This window comes from Acomys minous, assembly GCF_964271855.1.
Source record: "Acomys minous genome assembly, chromosome: 4".
NCBI classification, from domain to species: domain Eukaryota; kingdom Metazoa; phylum Chordata; class Mammalia; order Rodentia; family Muridae; genus Acomys; species Acomys minous.
The window spans coordinates 87,440,545-87,466,414 of record NC_140486.1 but is presented as its reverse complement, the minus strand read 5'-3'; the positions used below and the strand labels follow the sequence as shown (position 1 = coordinate 87,466,414).

At 39.5% G+C, this 25,870-nt stretch overlaps 1 protein-coding gene across 5 annotated transcripts in view; it reads right to left on the bottom strand.

The window, feature by feature from the left end:
* The window catches only part of NBEAL1 (neurobeachin like 1), a 148,732-nt gene that overhangs the window by 50,895 nt on the left and 71,967 nt on the right, over positions 1-25,870 (bottom strand). For all 5 annotated transcript variants that reach the window (XM_084778643.1, XM_084778645.1, XM_084778646.1 and 2 more), the window contains 12 exons: positions 25,643-25,802; positions 25,429-25,531; positions 23,018-23,174; positions 21,804-21,962; positions 20,728-20,887; positions 19,957-20,045; positions 16,049-16,609; positions 15,017-15,192; positions 6,059-6,212; positions 5,488-5,616; positions 2,295-2,600; positions 1,825-1,974 (listed from right to left, as the gene is read on the bottom strand). In XM_084778643.1, coding sequence (XP_084634769.1) covers positions 1,825-1,974; positions 2,295-2,600; positions 5,488-5,616; positions 6,059-6,212; positions 15,017-15,192; positions 16,049-16,609; positions 19,957-20,045; positions 20,728-20,887; positions 21,804-21,962; positions 23,018-23,174; positions 25,429-25,531; positions 25,643-25,802 — 2,304 coding nt within the window. The remainder of the gene's footprint in view (positions 1-1,824; positions 1,975-2,294; positions 2,601-5,487; positions 5,617-6,058; positions 6,213-15,016; positions 15,193-16,048; positions 16,610-19,956; positions 20,046-20,727; positions 20,888-21,803; positions 21,963-23,017; positions 23,175-25,428; positions 25,532-25,642; positions 25,803-25,870) is intronic.

Below are 25,870 nucleotides of genomic sequence, written 5' to 3'. Positions count from 1 at the left end.
GAGAATGGTAGGATTTCAGCTATGTTCTGCTTAAGATTATTTTTTAACTCACAGAAAAGTAAATAGCAAACACACACACACACACACACACACACTTTGGCTGATAAAATAACTCAGTAAACGGCATCTACTGCTGAGCCTAACAACCCGAGTCTGTTCCCAAGCACCCCACGTGTGGTGGTACATGCCTGTAATTCCACCACTAAGTAGGTAAAGTCAGGAAGAGGAGGAGTTTAAAGTTATCCTTAGGTGTATATCAAGTTTGAGGCCACTGTGGAATACATGAGACTATCTAAAAAAAAAAAAAAAAATCTAAAACACCTACTATAACTCAAGAAAAACAAGCTGTCAATAAATTGCAGCTGTTAGCAGACTTAAGGAAATCAGTGATCTGAGATACAACACTAAAACTACTGAGAAAACTGAGGAAGTCATAAAGCTTCATGAGAACTAGGTATCGACTCATCCTCATCCTCATCATGTGGATAAAAGTCTTCACTCTATGTTTGGTAGCAGGCTGGGATGTGGCCTGGCTGGTGGCATGCCTACCTGCTGTAGCAAGCCCCAGGATCGATAAACAAAAACTACTAACTGGGTATAGTAGCAAGTATTTTGTATCAGTGTTCTGAAAGTGAAAGCATGAAGTCCTAAGTTCAAGGTTATCTTTGCAGGTACAGAAAATTAGTTCAAGGCCAGGAGGGGCAACATGAGACCCTGCTTCAAAAAATAAACATGCAAGCTAAATGAGGCAGAATTTGCCAGAAAACCACTTAGGCCTTGCAATTTCTCTTTTTAAATATATGTAAATACAATTTTTCTTTCTTTCTTTCTTTTTTCTTTTTTTTTTGGGGGGGGGCTTTTCTTGACAGGGTTTCTCTGTGTAGCCTTAGCTGTCCTGGACTCACATTGTAGACCAGACTGGCCCCAAACTCACAGCAATCCACCTACCTCTGCGTCTGCCTCCGGAGTGCTGGGATTAAAGGCATGTGCCACCATACCCAGCTGACAAATTCAATTTATTAACAGATAAAAGACTATGCAGTTTATCTCTACATTTTAAAACCTGTGTCTACCAAGAACTTGATGGGTCTGAGTAGTCATATTTCTATATACTAAGCAACACACAGCTGTCACGGTAGCTGTGGGGTTGATGGTGACACTCCCTCTTTCATTTCTGCTATAAGTAACTTTTCTCTTCTATTTGTCAAAATGATGAGAAGTTTATTGATTTTGCTAACATTTTGAGGAGCTAGGTTTTAGATTCGTCAATTTCCCCTATTCTTCTGCTTGTATTTATTTATTTTTAGTTAAGGTACAGGGCTGGATAGATGGCTCAGGGGTTAAGAGTGTTTCTTGCTTTTACAGAAGAAGCAGTTCCAGCAATTCCAGCCCCAACACAGTGGTCCACAACTGCCAGTAACTCCAGCTCCAGGGATCCAGCATCACTTTCTGACCTCTCAGACTCCTGCACATACACAGGCACAAACATGTATTCAGGTACACACACACACACACACACACACACACACACACACACACACACACACACACTAACTTTAAAGTTTCTAATTGAATTTATTTGTATGAGGGGTACATCAAGATATATTAGCAGTACCTAATAGATTTTGAACTTAATAAGTTTACATAATCATTATATGTCATGTTTTACTATTAAAATGGTTACTGATCAATAGTTTTACCCCAATTATTAAATATTTTAGACTATATTTGTTTCCAAATTTCTAGTGGAATTATTTGCATATGAATTGTAAATGCTTGTAGCCAACAAGAAAAACCATTTAGAAAACACTGAATAGTTTTTACCTGAAATTTTAGCTTACTTTCTCCTCCCTCTCGGTCTCTTTTATGCATATTCACCATTAAGGCTTCGTAACAATTCTTCCAGTAAATTGCCATGTTCTCATGACCATCATAAAATGTATGTGTTTCATACTGCTTCATGTAAGGTACAATCTTAGTTTTAAAGAAAGAAAGAATACATAGAATTTACACACTCCTCTATAAAAATGATAAATCAGCAGAAAAGTCTTACTCAAAAAAGCTTTGGGAATGCAGAAATGGCTCAACAGTTACAAGAGTGGTTGCTGAGAGCAATCACAAGGACTAGGGTTCAGGTCCCAGCACTCATAGAGCACTGCAGGCATCCTGTAACGCTAGCTCCAAGGGATTTCACACCCTCTTCTTCTTGTCTATGTGCGGCACACACCCGCACTTACACTCATGTGTGCACACGCACAAACAAATAAATCATAACATATCATTTTAAAACTTACATATTTTTCAATGTAAACCTGCCATTCACTTGAATTGCAGTATTCTTGAAAATCTTCAAACAATGAAGCGCTTCCACTGGTAACGGGCAAGGAAGGCAGGTGCAAGTTCATGAAAAGAAGCTCATAAATTTTAGACACCAGAGTACGGAAAAGAGGAATCAGAAATGAGTAGATTTCTGTCTGTTCCTTGATTGACCGATTTAGAATATGTTCTAGTTTCCCTAAAATATAGCACGCCTCATCTTGATTTTCGATCACTTTGGTCTGAAGAAGTGTATTTAGTTTAGCTGATGCCATTGCACACACCTGGAAGAAGAAAGGTTAGATGAAAAAAGAGCAGACTAAATCAAACATGTAATACGAACAAAAGAGCTGCCTTACCCCAGTACTTCAGAAGTTTTATATATTTAAACTGTGAATAATTATGTATTTATGTATGTATTTAGCTTTACTTCCAAGCTAAAAAGTCAAGTGTGTCCCAGTTTCATAGTCATTGGGATAAAACATGAAACTATTTGATGAAAGACAAAGATCTACAAACACTTTAACGAGCACAGTGTCACCATCTGTACTGCCTCCCCAACTCCAGTTCTAAGTGAGATAAAAAACTACAAGACGTCACACACACAGAGTGGCTCCTCAGGGAGAAACATGGCTTCTATCTTCCAGAGATGTTCACTATACAAAAAAAATTAAAAAGAAAAAAAAAGAATGGCTATTCACACGTGGTGGCATACACACTTAATCCTAGTACTCGGGAGGCACAGGTAGCCAAATCTCTGTGAGTTTGAGGATAGCCTGGTCTATGTAGTGAACTCCAGGACAGCCAGGGTTATGTAGAGAGACTACCTCTCAAAACAAAACAAAACACTCTAGGACAGCCAGGACTAAATAGAGAAACAAGCAAGCAAACAAACAAAAACCCATGATAGAAACAAATAACAACAAAATAGATAACAGAGCAGTCAGTCACATAGTAACCAGAAACACAACAGACTTGTGGAGAGCCATCTGCCACCAGTGACTGCAGGAAGTAGCACATACTCCTCGGGGGACAAATGAAGTTGAAAACAGCTCCACTGCCCTTGGCAGTCATTAGCATCCTTAAGGGAACAGCATGTGGTGAGAGAGGACAACTCTCAATTAGTCTGTTTTGTTGTTTTGTCACATGGAACCCTAACTATTTGAACACATAGTATATAAGGAATCTGGGTGTTAGGGTTCTGTAACAGTCTGCCTACCTGTGATGTCACTGTTTACCTGCCATGGGGGTGTGGCCCTGCCCAGGGCCATATAAAAGAACAGGCCCTCCACATGGCACGTCTCTATCAGTTTTACCTCCCTCTACTTCTCTACCTCTCTAACTCTTCTCTACCTTTCAACTATCTCTTTATCTCCTCCGCGCCCCCACACCCCCACCCCCACCCCTCGCCCCACGTCTCCAGAGACAGTTCCTGTATCTCCCTATTAAACCTCTTAAGTGGATCTGTTGCGTGGTGGTATGATTCCATCCCTCTGTACAGCTCCGCCTTTCACCTATAACCTCCGCCGCTCAGCGTTTTACACTGGGTCCTCAACTAGAAATTCAATTAACCTTAAACTTCCGAGGGCAAACACATATTAAGAGCACATCCTAAGCAAAAGAAAACTCCCCGATACTGTTCATTTACTGTCTAGCCCTGAAGAGGGCAGAGCTAATGAGAAAGGGTCTGAGGAAGAAGGAATGAGAACACAGCCACTGGATTAGAGCTTTCCTGCACTAGGCTCAGCAACAGTACATCTAGCTTAGGACAGCACTGGGAACAAGTCTCATTCCAATCCTCTGTATCAGATCAGAAGAAAACAGAGCTAGGGAGATGGCTCAGTAAATAACATTTTGCCATGCAAACATGTTGACCCAAGGTTGAATCTGTAGGGTCCACATAAAAGCTGAACATGTTAGTGGTGGACTGTAATTCCACCATATAGCAAGATGAGAAACCAACACAGGAAAGTCCCTGGACTCTCACAGGTCAGCTGGCCTGGTGAACAAAGCAGTAAACAACAAAAAAGATCCTGCTCCAAATGAGGGTACAAGTTGAAGAACAACACCCAAGTTTGCCCTCTGACCTCTACAGGCACACTGTGACACACATGTGTATTCTCTGTCTGTGTCTCTACCTGCCTTTCTATGTCTCTGTCTCTGTCTCTGTCTCTCTCTCTCTCATACACACACACAAAAACAAACAGAAGAAGTAAATCGGTATCAAATATTTATCATGACTAAAAGTACACAATGAGAATAGAAAAATGACAGACAAAATATCAGAGCAATTTTCTAACCTTTCACATTTTAATTTACAATAAGAATAATAAACACATTTTGTAGTTAGTTCTAAAATCTAGCAAAACAATGTACATAACAGCACGTACATAATATGTGACAAATGAGCAAGAATATAGAGTATAAAATTTTGGATTAGTAAGGCAGGAAAAGAGTTCAAGAAGAAAATTATAATAAATCATTTTTCCTAAAAATACCATTCGTAAAATTAACATACATAAATATCTCTGCCAGCTATTTAGCAACTAGCAAACTATACTGAATGCAGATGACCTATGAGAAACACTATAAAAGGAAACAGCAGAATCATGTAGAGTCCTGGGTCTGGGGAGGAAAGGCACTGTTTCTTTTTTTGTTTTGTTTTTCGAGACAGGGTTTCTCTGTGTAGCCTTGGCTGTTCTGGACTCACTTTGTAGACCAGGCTGGCCTCAAACTCACAGAGATCTGCCTACCTCTGCCTCCTGAGTGCTGGGATTAAAGGCGTGCTCCACCACTGCTTGGCCTAAAACACTGTTTCTTAAGATCTTTTCTGATCTTACAAAATTGAAATTTCAAGTGATGTAGTATTTTTTGGCACTTAAGAAAAAAAAACTGTAAATAGAGTCTGGGAAAGGGTTTAACGGGTAAAAGTTATGCCACAAAGCTTTATGACAGGAGTTTGATCCCAAACCCATGTGGTGGACTAAGAGACTGACTTCCACAAGTGGTCTCTGATCTACATGGAACATTTGTGCACGGTGCAGGCAAATAATGTAAAATAAATACAATGTAATTTTAAAAATACTGAAAAGTCATTATTGTATAGTTATTTCATCTGTAATTATGGCATGTGAGAAGATAAAAAAGAATAGCGTGAAACAAATACCAAACCTGCAAACTGCCTCTTCCAATGAATTCTAGAAGCAATTGGATCTGAATCTGAGAGAGTTTTATCCAGACTGGACTCTCAGAATACCATACTGATAGACAGTCAAGGAGCTGAGTGGCATCTTCTAAAAGCTGTAACAGAGAAAAATTGAGAACTAAAAGCATTCATTTTTAAAATGTAATGATAATCTTTATTTAAGAACACTAATCATAAATACTGCACAAGTCGTTCAATGTGCAGTTCCCTAAAAAGAAAACCATTGTAAGAACAAAATCAGTTGACTCTTTCTCTTATACATGTTTACTACATCTGATTAAGCATTAAAGCTACAAAGAAAAAGTGATGCAAAATTTCTTTCTTTAAGGTACCTAAAATAATTATCTATTTATATTTTGTTTTGTTGCAACAGTGTATCACATTGTAGCTCAGGATGACCAGGAACTGACATAACTGGATCCCATATTGGACTTAAATTGTGCCAATCCTTCTGCCTCACTCCCTTAGATGCTAAAATCACAGGCTTTGGCGGCTACACTGGGCCTTAGAATGCTACTTCAAAAGGCCGTTACTAACCTTCTCAGTCCACATGTTTGAATTCACGAGTCCTTCTGACTGCAGAAAGTCCTGTGTGATCAGCATGAGTCGGAAGGCATTCTCAGCAGCTACAGCACTACTTTTTGCATCTCTGTTTTCTGTGACTGTCCATTCTAACATCTTCTGCAACAAACTAAGTATAAACCAAAGTCCTCTTAAAACCATTATCAGCATAGAAAAAACAAAAACAAAAAACCCCAAACCAGTTATTTATTAGCAGCATTGCAACTCCAAAGATATAGTCTCACAGCAGGCTGCTACTGAGATTGTAGATGGAGGATTCCTGGGGAAAATGGAGGCTGCTTTTATGTGATGCAGTAAGAAGAAAAAGTTAGACTAAGAGAAGAAAGAGACTCTACTCAAACAAAACAGAACAAAACAAAACCCCACCCAGAAGAACATGAGAAATTAATAGAGGTGGTGAAGGCATACTTGGGAGCTGTGGAGGGAGAGACAGGAAGCCCAGCTGAAGGCTCCGAGACTTCTGCCAGGGAGAGGCAAGCAGAAGCTGCCTCCCAAGGTTAAGCCAGCAAGACATGGCTGCCCTACCCTGAAGCCAAGCCCAGAGCTGCAAGCTGAGTGAGACAGTGATTTCTCTCATGGATGAGCCAGCAGTGAAGAAAAAAGCCTCTCTGCCACTCTCTCTGACTGGAAAGGCAGTGAGCAGACATCAACTTGAGAATCCAGTGTTAAAAACTGAGTCACCACCAGGAATGGTGGTGCACACCGGCCAAGATACTCTGTCAACTGTGCTTTGCTGCATCTCTCTAACATCTGGCATTAGAGCTGGGCATGCCTTTAATCCTAGTACCCAGGGAGACAGAGGCAGGTGAATTACTGTGAGTCTAAGGCCAGCTTGGTCTACAAAGTGACTCCAGGACAGCCAAGATTACACAGAGAATAACCAAAAAGAAAAACCAAAAAGAAAAACATCTGGCATTGGTGTGAACTGTTACTTTCTGGGTATTGACCAGCTCTGAGCAAACTTCCTATAGGATTTTGTTGAAGGTGTACTGATTATGGATTTCCTGATTTGATTCAAATAGTTTTAAAAGTTAAAGTTAGTTTATGGCTGTAATAAATACCTTTGTGGACCTCCAGATGCCTCACTAAGGATAGCCTTGTAGCAGATTTGTGGCTTCAGATAAGCCCCCACTCAGATGACACCACGAATCCTGGTATTTCACCATAAATATAGGCAAGTTTGTTTAAACTTCTCATGAACCTAAGTGGAATGAAGCTACCTAGAGATGTCTGTATTCCTTAGAATGAAAGAGATAAAATTATTGTCCTGAACTCATTATGAACTAAGAGAAAGCTGGATAATGTATAGTTAGGTCAGTCCTAATTGATAAGTCACATATTCTTTAACTTTTAGGCCTTGTCACTCCGAACTCACTGTGAACTTATGTAATGGATAACTAGATAAGAAATGTTTAGATTTAAAACATGTATTAATTGATACCCTTTTCTCTTGAATGTATGTGCTGAAACTGGGAAACCTGACTTCATTTGGAGTTGAGATGCCTAATTTCATCCACCTTTTCTCTTGAATGCATGGGTATGAATGGTTTATTTTTTTCAAAATCTATTTCTTATTTCCCTGTAGATTCTCAAGGCCACACAGAGAAACTCTTTCTCAATAAAAGTGTAAAGCAAAGCTTCAACACAGCCTGCTATAACCTCAAGGAGAAAGACAGCTCAGTGAGAAACCACAGAGAGCAGGAGCGCCAGACACCAGTGAGCTTAACCCTGCAGTCAGCAGGAGGGTCAGAGCAAGCAGAGTGCAGAGAGAACAAGGTCCTCCCCTCCTCGACGTGGATCTCATCAACTGAGAACAACCCTGGAGTTGGACAGCACTGAGCATGCGTTCAGCATTCATCAAGCAGTGTGCTTGAGACCCTCAGCTGCGTTCCTCCGGGAGGTTAAGACTCAAGAGGTTGAGCTGGAGATGGCTCAGCGGTTAAGAGCACTGTCTGCTCTCCCAGAGGTGCTGATTCAATTCCCAGCAACCACATGGTGGCTCACAACCATCTATAATGTGATCTGATGCCCTCTTCTGACCTGCAGGTGTACGTGCAGGCAGAGCACTGTATATATAGTAATAAGTAAATAAATCTTAAAAAGAAAAGACTCAAAAAGTCTAGAAAGCATTAAGACAGACAAGCCGCCGGTACAGATCTGTGGGTTGTGGTTACCTCATATAATCATATTCCCAACACACTTGGGAGCTACTTCCCAGAAAAATGTTACACTGGAGGGTACTATCTGGATACTCTCAGGAGGATGGCCAAACCTGCCAATGCCATGGACTATCAGAGGTTCCTGGAACACGAAGAATGGAAACTACCAACATGAAGACAGATCTGTTATGCAGGATACACTAGACCAAACTAATACACTATCCAAACTCAGCCAACAATGTAACCATAGCAAAATCAGGGGCACAGAGGTTCAAGGTACCAATACCCATGCATATAACTGGAACTTCCAATTATAAAGGATGCAAGAAGAAAAGAACCCATTTCAACATATCATCCTTTATCTTTATTTTTTTCCATCCTTTATCTTTAAAAAAAAGTATTTTACTCTCTTGATTTCCCCTTGACAAATATTTTTATTGTGCTTTCTCTAAATCTTGTGTTTTTATGTTTTTATTATGTTTTTAATGGAGGCTTTTATACTTTTATTTCTATTGTGTATTCATCTAATTCTTTTGGGCAGTGCTATACAGATGGAGGGGCTCAGTCAGTAAAGTGCTTGTGACTGCCATGTAAGCATCCACATAAAAAGCAGAGCATGGTGGCACACGCTTATCATCCCAATGCTGGGACAATCTCTGGGGCTTGTTGGCCAGACAGCCAAGCTTAACTGGAGGGCTCCAGAACCCACTGAGGGATGCTGTCCTAAAAATAAGGTAGACAAACCAGAGGAACTATGATACCTGAAGATGACTTCCAAAGACACGTGTATACACGCACACAAGTACCTGCACATATGTCTGCTTACATACATCTTCACACCAACATACACAAAAAGGAGAGAATGTCATGAACAAAGAACAAGGTCAGTGGGATACTACATTCAAATATTAATCAAGATAAAACAGCTATGACCACAGTGTCCAAGAACTCTACACATGATTTAAAAAAGCAAACCTAAGAATCCACAGGGAGCAGCAGCTCAGATAAGTGTGTAAAGCAAAGAAAATTTATTCAATAAAATCTCAGCAGAAAATATCTCAAATCTAGAAAAACAAGACTCAAAACAGAAGAGGAATTTGCAGCCTCAAGTAGACAAGATCAATGAACAACTTCTCTACAACATATTATAATCAAGAAGGAAAACATTCAAAGCAAAGAAACACTATTAAAAGCTGTACAGGAAAAATGTCAACCCACCTACAAAGAAAAAAATTTTCCAAACAAAAGATCAGAGCTTTTGACAGTGACACTAAAAGGCCTATGAGCCTAGAATAATACCTTGCAAGTCCTGAAATCAATTAGTGACTACAGAGTTAGAAGGAGCTTTCAAGACACGCACAAACTAAGGCAGTTCACTGATGAGCAAGCTAGCTCTGCATAAGATACTGAAAGTACTACACATGCACAGGGAAATGGGCGAACAGGTAAGAGTGCTTCCAATGCAAGCAAGAGGACCTGGGTTGGAGTCCCCACCCAGGAGCCAGGAATGCGCACGAATGCCTGCATCCCCAGTACTACTGATGTAGGGGATGGGGGTGTGAAGGAGGGAATGGCAGTGTGAAGACAAGTGGATGCCAGGATCGTGCTAGGCAACCTCTATTCAGTCAAAAATAAAGTGGAGGTAAAAAGAGGAAGACAGCTGATGTCCTCCTCCAGCCTTTTTAGTGAACACTAATGCTCCTTTTTTTATTGCTGTGATAAAGACTATGACCAAAAGCAACTTGGAGAAGAAAGGGTGTGTGTGTGTGTGTGTGTGTGTGTGTGTGTGTGTGTGTGTGTGTGTTTTCACATGTTGCAGTTCATCACTGAGGGAATAAACTGAAACAGCTACCACAGAGGAACTCTGCTTATTGGCTTGCTCTTCATGGCATATCCAAGCTGCCTTCATATTTTACCAAGGACCAGCTGCCTCGGGTTAGTACTGCCCAGTGAACTGAGCCCTCCCACATCAGGCATTAATCAAGAAAATGCTCTACAAGCTTTATTATAGGTCAATCTTAAGGAGGCATATCCTCAAATAAGGTTTCTCTTTCCAAATGATGGTAGCTAGTGTTTAGTTGACAAAATCTAAGCAACACACTCCTTAAATTGTTCTGTGAAATAGCCAAGTAAGGAACACCATTGGACTCCTTCTGTGAAGCTGCACTTACCCTCATACTCAATCCAGACACAGACACAATATGGTGGTTTGAATGAGAACAGCCCCCCACAGGCTCCTATGCTTGATCCCAATTGATGTAGCTGGTTAGGAAGGACTGGGAGGTGTGGCCTGTTGAAGGCTGTGTGTTAGCTTTATCTTCTCCTTGGACATCATGGTGTAAGCTCCAGTGCCAGGCCTGCTGTCACACTCCCCACCATGATGGTTGGTCCTAGACTCTAACTCTCTGGAACCATGAACCCCAAATTAAACACTTTCTTTTATAAGTTGCTTTGGTCATGGTGTTTTATCACAGCTATAGAAAAGTAACAAAGACACAAAATAACAAGAAAAAAATTTCTTTAGGCAGGTGTGGTGGACACCCCTGTAATCCCAGCACTCAGGGAGGCAGAAGCAGGAGGATCTCTCTGAATTCAGTGCCAGCCTGGTCAAGTGAGTCCAGGACAGCCAAGGACAACCTGGTCAAGTGAGTCCAGGACAGCCAAAGCTACACAGAGAAACCTGTCTCAGAAAAAAAATAACAAAACCCAAAAATATTCAATAAAAATTTTGCAAACCAAGTGCAAGAGCACATTGACAAGATCATTTACCATGACTAAATTAGCTTCATTCTAGAGTACAAAGATTGGAGAGAAATTTTAATCCAGCAACATGCCTACTCTGGCAAACATCACATCCAAAGACCTTCTAGGTCCATGTGGTCCAGCTGGAGTGCAGAGACACTCGGATTACAGTATGATCTGGCTGGAATACAGACTTGCCCTTGGTACACACCTTTAATTCCAAACAATGAAGGTAAAATTAGTTTATAAAAAGAAGCAGCCATGTTTGAAAATGACATCTAATTGAGGGGCAAAGTGATGAATCAGAGAAATATTTGACAGAATAAGTCAGAGATAGGATACACCCAACTCTCATGAAATAGGATAGGAAAGAGAGGCTTCTTAAGAGGATCTTAGGAAGAGAGATAAAGGTTTTTGTTTTACTTCTGTTTTGTTGGTTTTTTTGAGACAGAGTTTCTCTGTGTAGACTTGGCTATCCTGGACTCACTTTGTAGACCAGGCTGACCTTGAACTCACAGAGATCCCACTGCCTCTGCCTCCCCGAATGCTGGGATTACAGGTAAGCACCACCACACGCAACAGAACTTTTTTACTGAGAGACTTTTACCAGAACAGTTTTACAGAGACCAGTTGTAGAGAGAACACATTAGACACAGGGGAAGAGAATGAGAAGATTAAAATATACTGCCAGAGTTAGTTTGAGACCAGGTAAAGCAATTCAGTCAGAAGCTAAGAAAAGCCACTTTGAATCAGTCAGTTTGGAGAAGAGTTTGGGAAAGAACAGCTGAGTTGAACCAGTCAGGGAGATTTCAGAAAGATCTACAAAGGCTTGGGAACAGCTCTCATCTATTGTTTAAAAAAAAAAAAAGTAAATCCCAACCATTCAATTTTACCAATGAAGACTCAGAAGCCAGATGCTGGGGTGAAAACTGGCTAGCTCAGAGAGGCAGAGAAAGCACCCAGCTGACCTTCTTACTCAGCTCATGTCTTAAGAGGAAAAAGCCCAAAAAGCTCATTAGCTGGACTGATATAGCCCAGGAGGAAAAGGCCAAAAAAACCAAGGCCAAAGACTTGCTAGCTCAAAGCTGAAAAGCCCCTTCTTATCCATACTGTCTTAAATATCCTTCAACTCCAAGTCCCTCCTACTCTTTAATCTCTGCCATCTGGTTACTTGTTCTGCCTCTTGACCTAGAGTTACTTTATTAAATCCTGTGTACAGAAAGCTCTTAAATATGTGTGCTAGGGCTGACTGAAGCACACCACAATCACCTGTTTACAACAAACAAAATTCTTGGATTAACCACACCAAACGAGAAACAGGGTTTTACAATCCACAATCTTGAGGTTCACAATGGGATCAAATATCCTGCAACAATCATCTCATCCCCTCATTTGAGGAAATAAAAATAACATTTACTAGGGATGGTTCAACAAACAAAAATCACTAAATATAATACAGTATATAAACAGGCATAAGAACAAAAGTCACATTATCATCACATTAGAGGTAGAAAAGGCCCTCAACAAAGTTCAACACTCATTCATGAAAAAAAGCCCTAAATAAAAACTAAAACTAGCCAGGCGGTGGTGGTGCGCGCCTTTAATCCCAGCACTCGGGAGGCAGAGGCAGGTGGATTGCTGTGAGTTCGAGGCCAGCCTGGTCTACAAAGCGAGTCCAGGACAGCCAAGGCTACACAGAGAAACCCTGTCTCGAAAAACCAAAAAACAAACAAACAAACAAACAAACAAACTAAAACTAGAAGGAACACCCTTAACATAAGACAACATGACAGACGAACTGCTAACATTATACTGAATGGCAGGGTTGGGAAATGAAAGCATTTCCTCTAAAAATCAAGTGTCTATTATTTCCTATTATTCAATGTAGTGATAAAAATATTTCCTAGAACAAAGCAAAGAAAAGGGATGCAGCAATTAGGAAAGAAGGAAGTCAAATGATCTACCTACTTACAATGTACATAACCTCACACTCCACCAGTAGGCCTCTAAAACTAAGAAATACTTTCAACAAAGTAACAATGTACAAAATCACCCTAACACATAGCAAACTTCCAGAGAAAGAAATCAGGGCAGGGTAGGCCAGGGAACATCTCACCTCAATCAGAATAGCTTCAACAACAACAAGCCTGTGACCTATCCTAACAAAGGAAGTGAGCCACTTCTACAATAGGAACCTTAGCACTCATGAAATAGAATACAACACTGGAAAATGGAAACACCTCCCAGACTCATGAATTAGAAGAATACTGTGACGATATTTATATACCTACAGATTCAATGTCATCCCCGTCAAACTCTCATGACAACCTTCATATAGCTAGGAAAAAAATCCCTAAAATTCATATAAAAGCACAAAAGACCTCACACAGCCAAAGCACAAAAAGCAAATGGGAAGAATCACACCAGATCTCACATGTATCACAGAGCAATAGAATCAAAACAGTGTGGTGCAAGCACAGACAGATACACAGAACAATAAAATAAATGATTGGGAAGTAAGGCACACAGCCAGGGTCATAATATTTTTTACAAAGATAAACGTATTTGGGAGAGTAACTATCAAATAGTGCTGGCCATGTTGAAGAATAAATGATAAGAGATCAATATCTCTCATGTTGCATAAAAATCCATTGAAAATGGGTCAAAGACCTTAATTTAAGACCTGATATGTTGAAAATCACACAGGAAAATGCAAGATATAGCTAAGAACCTCCTATAGAAGCTCCAACAGCACAAAAAATAACAGCAAGAACTGACAAATGGAAGAACATAAAATTAAAAAGCTTCTGCAGAGCCAAAGGCAAAGGATCACCACAGTGAAGAGAAAGCCTTCTACAGATTAGTATCTCAAATATGTAAAGAACTATAAAAATTAAGCCCCTCCCCCAAAAAGCTATCCAAAGAAATTATTTAATGAACTGCTAGATAGTTCTCCAAAGAATACAATCCATACATACTAAAAAAGTGTTCAATGTCTCTAAAAATCAGGGAAGACAAAGTAAAATTGCTTTTAGATTCCATCTCACCCTAGCTGGAACAAATGACAACAAACAGTGGTGAGGGTGTGGTGCTGGGGGTTGGTCTGGTTGCTGCCCAAAAGAGCAGACTCACATACTACAAAATGTTTGTAACCTTGCCTAAAATCTTATCCCTGTTTGACCAATAAAAAGCCAACACACCTGGGCAGGCCAAATGTGATAGACGTGTCCATGGGCTTTGGGGACAAAGTGGTTCTAGGTCAGGGAAGCAGTCAGAGACAGAAAGAGGATCTTGAGAAGGAGACAAGGGAGGAAAGAGGAGAAGCAAGGAGGACACCATGAGTGTCCATGAATGGAGGATGTGGCCCAAATGAAGAACATTACCAAGTATTTGGGATTATGGATGGGAGGTAGCCTGAAAGAAATTATCAGAAGCAGGTGGCATGGGATTGGGCCAGGGATCCTATACTTGCCCCACTATGGGAGTAGTTTAGGGGATTAATATCTCCCCTGCCCCAGGGGAACCAAGGCTATTATAAAATATAACAGGTGTCTGTGTTTTTATTGATTGATAATGGGTAAAATACTGCTGTATTATTTATAGCCTACTAATAAACATTTATTAGGCCACACCTTTAAATTAACCACAACAGTACAGAGTGAGAGGAACCTTCCAAGACTGCTGGTGAGACCATAAACCCTGCAAGTATGAAATTCAGTGTGGAGGTTTCTCAAAGAACTAAAAACAGAACAACCATATGACCATCTGCACCACTCTTGAAATCAGTTAAATTCAAATATATTTAAATCTCCTGACACTAGAATTTGTTTTATACTTCTTTCTACATTCTACTAGAATAGTAAAACCTAGGAAGAAAAAAATTAAACAGTTTCCCCTCTCCACCTCTACTATATACTGAATTAGTATCCTATGTTCAGGATTTAATTATAGACTCCCACTCGCTCCAGGGTAGGGAGAGGACTGGAAAAAAAATCAGTAATTGAATGCTTACGTTAGTTTTATCTCATCTGATGGTCGAAGTAGCTCACTTGATATTCCTGGTTTATTTAGTGCTGAAAACACTTGTCCTCGTTCAATCCAAGTGTCTTCATCAGACTTTTCTAGTCCTTTACACATGACATAATTCAAAATATTTGTAAGCAGCTGAAAAAGCTCCTCTTCACATCTCTATAAAAAAAATTAAGTAATACTAAATATTAGAAAAAATGTTAAAATATAAAATATAAAAAATGTAAAAATATCATAAAACCATGTAGATATATTTATTATTTCTATAAGTTTTTTTTAAACATTTTACAAGTTTATTGTTTTTAATTATGTGTGGGTATATGTGTCTGCATGTGGGTATGTGCACATTAGTACAACTGCCAAAAAATGCCAGAGCTGTCAGATCCCCTGGAGCTAGAGTTAAATATAATCATGAGCTGCCTGATGTGGGTTCTGGAAACAGAACTCAGGTCTTCTGGAAAAGCAGCAAATGCTCTTAACTGCTACCTCTCCTATCCCTTTTAATATGTCTTTATTGACAGGAGACACAAGATGTATAAGATGCAGGCTTTGTTCTTAAGATGGTGATGGGGGCTGGAGAGATGGCTCAGTAGTTAAGAGCATTTATTGCTCTTGCAAGAGACCATGTTCAATTCTCAGCACCTAAACGGTGGTCCACACCCATCCATAACTTGAGTTCTAAGACATCCTACGCCCCTTTTTGACCTCCACAAGCATCAGACATATACATAGTACATATATATATACATGTAAGCAAAATATTCATACACACAACCTAACATGTGCAAGCGAGTATACTCATTCCCTATTACCACACATATACAAACACATACACACACACACACACACACAAACCAAACCAAACCAAACCAAACCAAACTCAAGATACTTACAAGTGACTAGTGGCAATCACCTTTCTAAATTTTAGATCATGAGACTTAACAGTGTGAATGGAAAATAATATCAAGAGCTCACATACTGCGAAGGACCAGAAATATAAAGCTAGCAAATTTACCTCTTGGCTTTCAAGGAAAGAGAAGTCATCATTAAAGCCCATTTCATTTGTGATGCTTCTTTCTTTGTCAGAGTGCACAGAAAATGACTTGGTAGATTCTGCTGGGGATGGCGTGCTGGGTGAGCTGTCCGGCAACTGACTTCCACTGTCACTCAGTTCACATGCATCAATTCCACTGAGATCTAAACTCAGATGGGAAGTGTTACTATGCCAGAACTCTTCTTGATTCTCTGACTTGAAAGATAATTCTCCTTCAGAGCTATCTTCTTGAAACAATGGTGTGTTTGAGTTTAGGGACTGACTATCCTCCAAACTCCAATGATCCGAAGATGCATCAGCTAATGTCACTTTTTCATCATCTAGTTTTTCAAAGTTCCTCTTAACATCTTCAGATGACAAATTTTTATTTTCTTTCACTGAACTGGTCTTCCCATGTTTGTGAAGAGAATTTACATTTTCAAAATTTGCTTTTAAGAAAAGTCTAACAAAGGTGTCTTGCCAACCCACTTGCTGTGATATCTGGTATGCTGCATCTGGCTGGGACTGCAAAATCTGTAATATCTGCAAAGAGAACACAAAACAAAAGGTACACACAAAAAGGGGGGACACATTTCATCAAAAAGTATACATTTTTTAAATGAAAAGGCCTCTTTAATTATCTTAATGAGAAACAATAAGAGGATATACTTTCAAATTAAGTTCTGTGCATACGGTGTATGTGAATGTGTGTGCACAGATGCATATGCATACACATACACATGGGGGCCAGAAGAGAAGTGTTTTGTTCCATCACGCTCCACCTCACTCATTTGAAGCAGGGTCCCTCACTGAACCTGGAGCTGGGATAATGGCCAGCAAGCCTCAGCTACCTTATGTCTCTAGCTTCTAAAATGCGGGGGTTGTAGGCACACATGGCCACACATAGCTTTTTATGTGGGTGATGGGGATTTGAACTCAGTTCCTCATACTTGTGCAATCATTCTTACCCACAGATCCATCTATCGCCCAGGAGTATGTTTGTGTTTGTTTGTTTGTTTTGTTTTTCGAGACAGGATTTCTCTGTGTAACCCTGGCTGTCCTGGACTCACTTTGTAGACCAGGCTGGCCTCAAACTCACAGGATCCACCTGCCTCTGCCTCCCGAGTGCTAGGATTACAGGCATGCGCCATCCTCCTAAATGAGTTCCTTCTTTGAAATAAAAATAAGTTCTTAGCTAGGAGGTGGTACGTCTTTAATCCCAGCATTTGGGAGGCAGAGAGAGGCAGGTGATCTCTGTGAATACACAAGGCCACCAGCCTGGTCTACAGAGCGAGTTCCAGGACAGCCAAGGCCATACAGAGAAACCCTGTCTTGAATCCCCCCACCAAAAAAAGTTCTTAGAAACAGTCAGAATTTTGGTTAAGATCTTTAAGACATTTCAATCACAAAGCAAGTAAGCTTATATATATACATCGTCACATCTTTTCTAATGAAAAATCAAACTCTGACAAGTTTTATAGCAAGAGATGAGTAATGCCGAGAAGGAATGAGTAACAGCAGCATGGAGGTTTTTCTTCAGGGTGTTTCCTGTCACAGTGCCACCATTCTTCCTGTGGTACAATACCCCAATTTATTTCCTTCCAGATCGTGCTTTGCTTTGCAAAGATTTTTTTTCACAGTTTTATAACTCTTAAGTTTTCACAATATGACTGTATTTTATGTTTTATACATGGACAAAAGCCAACTTACAACGAATGGGAGCTCTTTTTATCTAATTGCATACATAAAAGAATCAATTTATATGATCTGTTTCAAGTCATTAAGAGTCTGTGTCAAGGCAAAGTTAACGTAGAACAATGTGAAAATGTACACTGGTACAGTTCTTTTGAAGGATAATATGCAAAATCTGTCAAAATGTGAAATGTGAATGAACACATTTTAATGCAGTAACTACATGTCATGCAAAAATATCCTAGGAACGTGTTGCCACAAATGGGTAAAGATTTATAAGAAGACGCTAATAAAAACAAGGAAAAACAGGAAACTTAAATGTCTATCAATAAGGAACCACATAATATTACACATAATAACGAGGGATGAAGAGCCTTGCATGCAGATATGGTGAGATGGCTCAGTGGATAGACTAGCCAAGGGCATGACCAAAATGAAGCACATACCCTAACCCGCCCCTCTGAAGGTTAATGTATACTAAAAACAAATCATAGGAACTTTTATAAACAAGATATAGAAAACTATATCGACAAAGCTGAAAAGGTGCAGAGACTTTTAAAGGTATATCCAACATGCGGTCCATAAACTGCATGCAAATGAGGAGAGCTATGAATGAGGCACAGCACATGTTGATGAGGTCATGTGATGCAGTAAAAAATTAGACACTGGGCCAGCAAGAGGGCTCCCTTGGAAAAGGCACTTGATGCCAAGCCTGAAGACCTGTGTTTGATCCCTGGATCCACACAGTAGAGGGAGAACCAACTCCCCACGTTGTCCTCTACTTTCCTTTCTCACTGCAGCATAGACATACTCACACTTGCACACACGCAAACAGATAAATAAGGAAAATAAAATTCAAAAATAAATTTAAAAGTCAGATGTTATATAAATGTTTTTGTTTTAATCCCAAGTGCCGGGTTTTAGTTTGGGCTTTAGTTTGTCCACAGCTTACCACTGTTTTATATGCAGGTGTGGTCTTTGCCTGCCTCATGAAGAGGTGCATGGTCTAGGACTGTGAGGGAGATAACTAGGAGAGCATGGAGAGAGAAAATGTGGCATGCAGTGATGGTGTGTGGCATGTGGTGTTTGAAGAGACCAGAGGCTGATGTGATGGACTGAGAGAAACATTTCAACGTAGCAGCTCGGAGGAGACTGCTTGCTGAGTTTGCTGTTGATGGAGGGTAACTATTGCCCCAAAAGAACCCAATTAACCCTAAACAGCCAGGAGAAGGAAAGGGGTCTGCACACCCCTTCTCCCCACTAATGTTCCTTTTTAATCCCAGGGTTAAGGGGCTAATGGAAGAGAGCTAGAGGCATCAGTACCCCAACTAACATAGAATTTAAAAAACAAGTGCCAACAATCAGACACTTTGAAATATCGTGTATCCATTAGAAATGGCCAGGAGTGGCCGCAGATGTAGTGGTGGATGCTCAAAACACCAGCCACGGAGAAAACTGAAGCCGAAGGGTCATAGCTTCAAGGTGAGGCCGGGAAACAGCAAGACTTCTGAGACACAAAGGACTGGGGATGTGAGATTTACTTTAAAAGAAAGCATAGAGGAAGAGGGGAAGAAGACCAGGAGAGGAGAAACACAGAATGGGTGGGAGCAGGAAGGAAGGCTACAAGCACTGAGGGTTCTGGCAGAGAAGTAAATGTTTGACTGTGGAAGGGGAACATTTACAGAAAAATAAGTAAAGCTAGAAGTTGACATACTGGAGCAGGTCATGGTGGCACATGGCTGTAATCCCAGCACTCATGAGGCAGAGGCAGGTATTTGATCTCTGAGTTCAAGGCCAGCCTGGTCTCCAGAGTGAGTTCCAGGACAGGCAGGGCTACACAGAAACCCTGTCTCGAACAAAACAAAACAAAAATTGACATACTGATTTTTTACAATTACATAAGGTTAATTCTTTTCTAAAAGAACCATTTTATTATTTATTTATGTATGTGTATATTTATTTAAGTTAGTAGTGTTATACTATACAGGCTGGCTTCCAGCTTATGATCCTTTTGCCTGGGCCTCCCACATGTTGCAATTACAGGTATGCACCACCATGTCCAGTTGAAACTGCTTAGAAAGTAATATCTATTATGAAACAAGCAAGCAAAAAAACATGCATCTGCCACAAACTATTCAGTGAAAAACATAGTCATAGTATGATGTTGTTATAAAAATCTATCTTGAAATTTTACTAACCTTTCTGCAGAGGACCACTCTGACATTTACACGTGTTCTGTGAGAGATGTATACTATAGATAACAGATCTCTGAAATTAATAACCGGATCTATGATTTAAAAAAAGTTAAATTAAATTCCATGGATATCCAAAAGACAGAATAGTATTAATTGTATAAATACTGAAATAATTATTCACTTTCCAAGGAGAACTATATCGATGTTCAAATCCTCCTCACCCCCCAAAATTCAGGTTACTAGTACTCCAATTAAGCTTAAATAACTTTCTTTGATTGCCTAAGTATATTATGTATACTGCAGGGATAAAATACTATTACCTATAATTTTCTATACATATTTTGGATTATCAGTTAGACCACTCAAGATAAAGAGCCTCATTTCCACACTCAAGCAGCGCATCTGCCATAAACACTAGTTTGTGGCTGTGGTCCAGAAATAAAAATTACTACAAAAAAATAGGAAAGAAAATATATCTCAAATTAGTTTTCATTTTACTTTAAGAACTTAAGTACCTTTAAATTTTTAAGCTCCTTCCATACACATTTTCTTTAATACCATTCTCTTATTTAGAAAACCAATTATTAACTTGGCTAATCACTCAGTAGCCATTTACTGAGTTCTGGAAGGTCAAGAAAGACATATTATCTGAGGAACACCTTGAAACATCAAGTAACAGGTAATTTTAAAAGCAACCTGAAAAGGGAGTTTTAACAAATCTTCCAGTGAAAGCCAATTTCCTAAGTACATCATTGTCATTAGCCTTAGTCATACCTGTATTAATGATTTGATTAACAAGGTTTTTAATGAGAGATGTGTTAACTGGTGCTTCATTGAGGAGGAGTCCCATTCCTGAATAGCCGACTTCTCTAAGACGGATACGTTGCTTACTACGTTCGTAAACATTTGTGCATTTTAGCATCTGTTCCATGACCTGGTCACAAAAAGTAATAGGCTTTTCAATGCAGAAAAACATTGTATTTTGGAATATTAGCAATAAATTATACTGAAATATATCTGTATTTTGGAAAATAATGTTTTAAACTCTAGTGTAAATACGACAGATAAAAAAGTAGTGTAGGGGCTAGAGAAATGGCTCAGCAGGTTAAGAGCACTGGCTGCTCTTCCAAAGGTCTTGAGTTCAATCCCCAGCAACCATATGGTGGCTCATAACAATCTATGGTGAGATCTGGTGTCCTCTTCTGGCAGGCAGGCACACATACAGGCAGAATATTGTATACATAATAAAGAAGTAAATAAATCTTTAAAAAAAAAAAAAAGCAGTGTAACCAGGCTCAGTGTGGCACACCTGTAATCTCAGCTCTCGGGAAAGCAGAAGGTAGACCTCTGTGAGTTCAAGGCCAGCCTGGTATACAAAGTGAGTCCTGGGCAGCCAAGGCTACACAGAGAAGCCCTGCCTGGAACAATCAAAAAGAAAACAGGAAGGAAGAGAGAAAAGAGTAGTGTGCATAAGTAGCAGGTATGAAGAACACATTCATGTGTCAAGATATTATTGTTACTATTATTGTTAATTTTTTGAGACAAGGTCTGATATATTAATTTTTTGTGTGTTATTTTGATGATTTCGCTTATTATGTTTCTTAGATGTGCTGGTAGATTTGCGGAGGGACATAAACCCAGGACATGCTAAGTCAGCACTCTATTGCCTAACTATACTACTCCAAGTTTACATTATAGTTTTTACAATATACACATACCATGAAAAACTTATAACTAAAATATACAAACTAAAGTATAAGAAGTTTAGTCAGAGAATATATACACTGTGAGCAAATTTATATATTCACAAATGCCCCCAAAATATAAAGATGCTTACAAAATATTTGTACCTTAAAAATGATTTCTCTTAGTTTGTCAGAGTATTTCTGATTTAACAGCAAGGCATACAGTATGTCAGCATTTCCTGGTTCAAACATCAGTAAGAAGAGCTGACCTCGAGTTGGACTGGTTCGTAAAAGACTGAAGAGTATGTCCAAAATTCCAAAGAGCTTTTCAGGTTAAACAACAACAACAACAACAACAAAGTCACTCATGTAGTCAGGTAGTAAAAGGGCATACATCTCAGAAATAGTTATCTAACTAAATCTGAAAAGCCCTGGTTTTCCTTTGGTCTCCTTAGCTTGTCACTCCTTCCTCTGCACAGCCTTTCATTACACATATTCAGTCTCTCTAGAACCATTCCTAGGCTACTTGCCCATATGAAAGAAATCCTCTTCCACAGAAGGGTCTAGCCTGGTCTCCTAAACATGTAAAATCCTCCTATAAAACCTCACAGTCATACTCTTGTTTCATAGTCATTTGCTAACATCTCTTAATTATGTAGATTCCACTAGGCTAAAAGAATAGTTCCATAGCTATATTACTGCATTGTTTAATACTATTGTATGTATAGCTAAGCTTTCAATTTGATGACAGATAATATATAGCCAGAAAATTACGAAAACAACACTTGAGAACTGCCAGATGCAATAACTGAGTAATGATTTAGATATGAAGCATCTTTCTTAAAGACTCATGTGCTGAAAGCTTGTTTGGTTGCTAGCAGAGGCTCTACTGAGGGGATCAGATCATAAGGACACTGACTTTATCGATGGACTAATGACTAGTAAGTTAACAGATTATTGTAACAGGCTAAAAAAGGTAAGAGAATCACTGGGTGAAATAATAAATGGAATTATGCCTTTGAAAGCGCTCTTGTCCCTGGCCCCTTCTTATCCAGCTCCTTGACTACCAAAAACAAGCAGATTTGTTCAGTTCGACTACCAAATGCTCTGTGCATCCTGGCTGCTCAGAAGCAAGAAGGGGAAATGACAAAAGGAGAAAAACCTCCAATCATACGCCAAAGGAAGCCTTGCTCTTTATAACAGCTCATCTCTGCTATTTGTCACAGTGACTGCTTTCCAGACAGAAATTACAATGTACTTCTGGAACTGCAGTATTTTGACAGTATCCAATAGAATTTAATTAATTAGACAACTAAGTATGTCAGTTTATAAGATGACAAAGTAATTTAACAGTTAAAAATCCATCTCAGCCGTAATACCTGTTCTTCTTCATTAGTAGCAGCTATGTAGCCTATGATACTTTGTATTTCTTCATGAGTTCCACCTTTACAAAGAAAATATTTAATAAGCCCATACAAAGAAGTCCTTATTGTTCTAATATCATCTGGAGATAGCTCATTACATGTAGAGCCATGCCTGAAAGAGAAAACAAAAGTATGCAAGTTGCAATATTAATTTAAATACTTTCATAATTTTATATAAAAGAATTCATAATGTTAAAAATTAAAGCCAGTAAAAAACGGATAAAGGCATCTGTTACCAAGCCTGACCACCTGACTCCAATCCTGGGATACACATGGTAGAAAGATATCCAAGTCCCACAAGCTGTCATGGAGTTAGGACAGTTTGTGAGACTTGGGTTATCCCGGTGAGACATGGCATTATGTACTCCCTGCCCCCATACACACACAGCACACAGAAATGAATGTAACTTAAAAATTAAAAACAAAGCCTTCCTAAGTCTATAAAGTGCTTGCTGTGCATACATGATGGCCCGAGTTCACTCCTCCGAACCCATGTTAAAAAACTGGATATGGTAGTACACACTTGTAGTCCTAGAACTAGGAAGGTACAAACCAGTAGATCCCTGAGGCTTGTTACTAGCCAGCCTAGCCAAACAGCCAGCCACAGGACAGGAAGAGTTCCATCTCAAGAAATCAAGGTGGATAGAATCTGAGGGAAATGACATCTATGGTTGCCCTCTGGTTTACACACACACACACACACACACACACACACACACACACACACACACAATCACCATTATCAGAAGAATATGCACAAAGCTAGCCTGGGAAGCTGACTCACTCAGTCAATAAAGTGCTTGCTATGCAAGCCTAAGGTCCTGAGTTTAGGTCCCCCAGAACCCATGTAAAAAGCTGAGTGTGACAGTGTTGGCAAAGGATTCTTAGGGTTTGTTGGACATCCATTCTAGCCAAATAGATGAGCTCCAGGTTTAATAAGAGACCCTGTCTCAAAAGTCCAGATGGAAAGCAATTAAGGATACCAGAGGGGTTAAAGATTTATTTAGCAAGTGGTAGCCTGTTTGCCTAGCAAGCGTTTGATCCTTAGCTCAAAACTTTCACACAAACTCTGGTGCCCCATATTTGAACATGTCCCTTGGACAGAGATGCCTGGTGGCACTCAGAGGAAAGATAAGAGGTCACCAAGGAGAGACTTGATACCGTATGAGCATATTCAGGGGGAGGAGGTCCCCCTCAGACACAGACTTAGGGGAGGGGAAGGGAGTAGGGGGGAAGTGGGAGGAAGGGAGGAATGGGAGGATACATGGGATGGGCTAACAACTGAGATGTAATATGTATAAATTAATAAAAATGTATTTAAAAAAAAAAGGAAAAAAAAAAGACATGAGAAGTTGGGTGTAGTGTGCACACCTTTAATCCTAGCACTCAGCAGAGGCAGGAGGATCTCAGTGAGTTCAAGGCGAATCTGCGTAGCAAGCTATAAGAGGGTGGTAACAACATTGGGAATTCATCTCTGGCATCTACAGCATGTGCTATACCCCTCCCTCCACCCCCATGAAAACATACAGCATACACACAGGCACAGGCAAACTCTTCTAATGTAACTATTACAATTCATGGTACCTTTCTTTTCTTTCTTTCTTGTATTTTTTGAAGGTCCTACAACTCACTGAGCTGAGAATGACCTTGAACTTCTAATCCTATTGCCTTTTAATACCCAAATGCTGGGATTAAAGATATGTAGTTCCACACTGAGTAAGAATCAGGTTCATTAGGAAAGTACACTACACAGAGTGAGTAACCCAGCTGACTTCTTTTACATTAAGAAACATTGTAAGAGTTTCAGTGACAGGGCTGGGTGTGGTGGCGCACGCCTGTAATCCCAGCATTAGGGAGGCAGAGGTAGGCGGATCGCTGTGAGTTCAAGGCCAGTCTGGTCTACAAAGTGAGTCCAGGACAGCCAAGGCTATGCAGAGAAACCCTGTCTCGAAAAACAAAACAAACAAACAAACAAAGTTTTAGTGACAAAAAGAGTTATTGCAATATTCAACAGCGATAAAATTATAATACTAAGAATACACAGTTGTATAAGCTGTACATATTAACTAATTTAACTCTCAACCATAACAAGTCATAGTCACAGTTTTAATCTGATTTTTACACATGAAAAAACTTTAAAATATAGAGAATTTCCGTGATTTGAATAACACTACACAATTAACAAAACCAACATACAAACCGAGTAAATGTGAATCTACTAGTCATCATTTTAACCTCTACACTCCCTGTTTCTTTGAAGTTTCAGCACACCAGAACTGCTGGTCAAGGGAGCTACACATTCAGTCAACTGTCAAACAGAAAACAACTAATTAACAAACAACTGAGAAGGAACAAAGATGTCATACCCGTAATAAATCCTAAGTGTATCTAGGAGAAACTGCACGCCATACTTCTTCCGGAAAACTCTCCTACTGTCTTTAATGATAGTCGAAAGATATTGTATATGGCCTAAAATAAAATGTTCACTTATAAATAACATAACTAAAATAAAGTCACACAGATGGTCATATATATTCCAAAAACAACTTTACAATATTTTATGTGATAGCTTAGTCTTACCAATCCGAAAAGGAAAATCTCCACGGTTCCAAATGCGGAAGTCAAAGAGTAAATACTGATACATTTGTTGAAGCAACAGGGTGTTTTTTTCTAACGATACCTGTTCAATTAGTAATTGAACTGCCATCAATACATTAACATCCATTAGAGTACCTGGCACCTAAAATTTAACAGAAAAGTGTTTGCTAAAGGTCAGTTTAAATAACAGTATGAAACTATAACATCCAA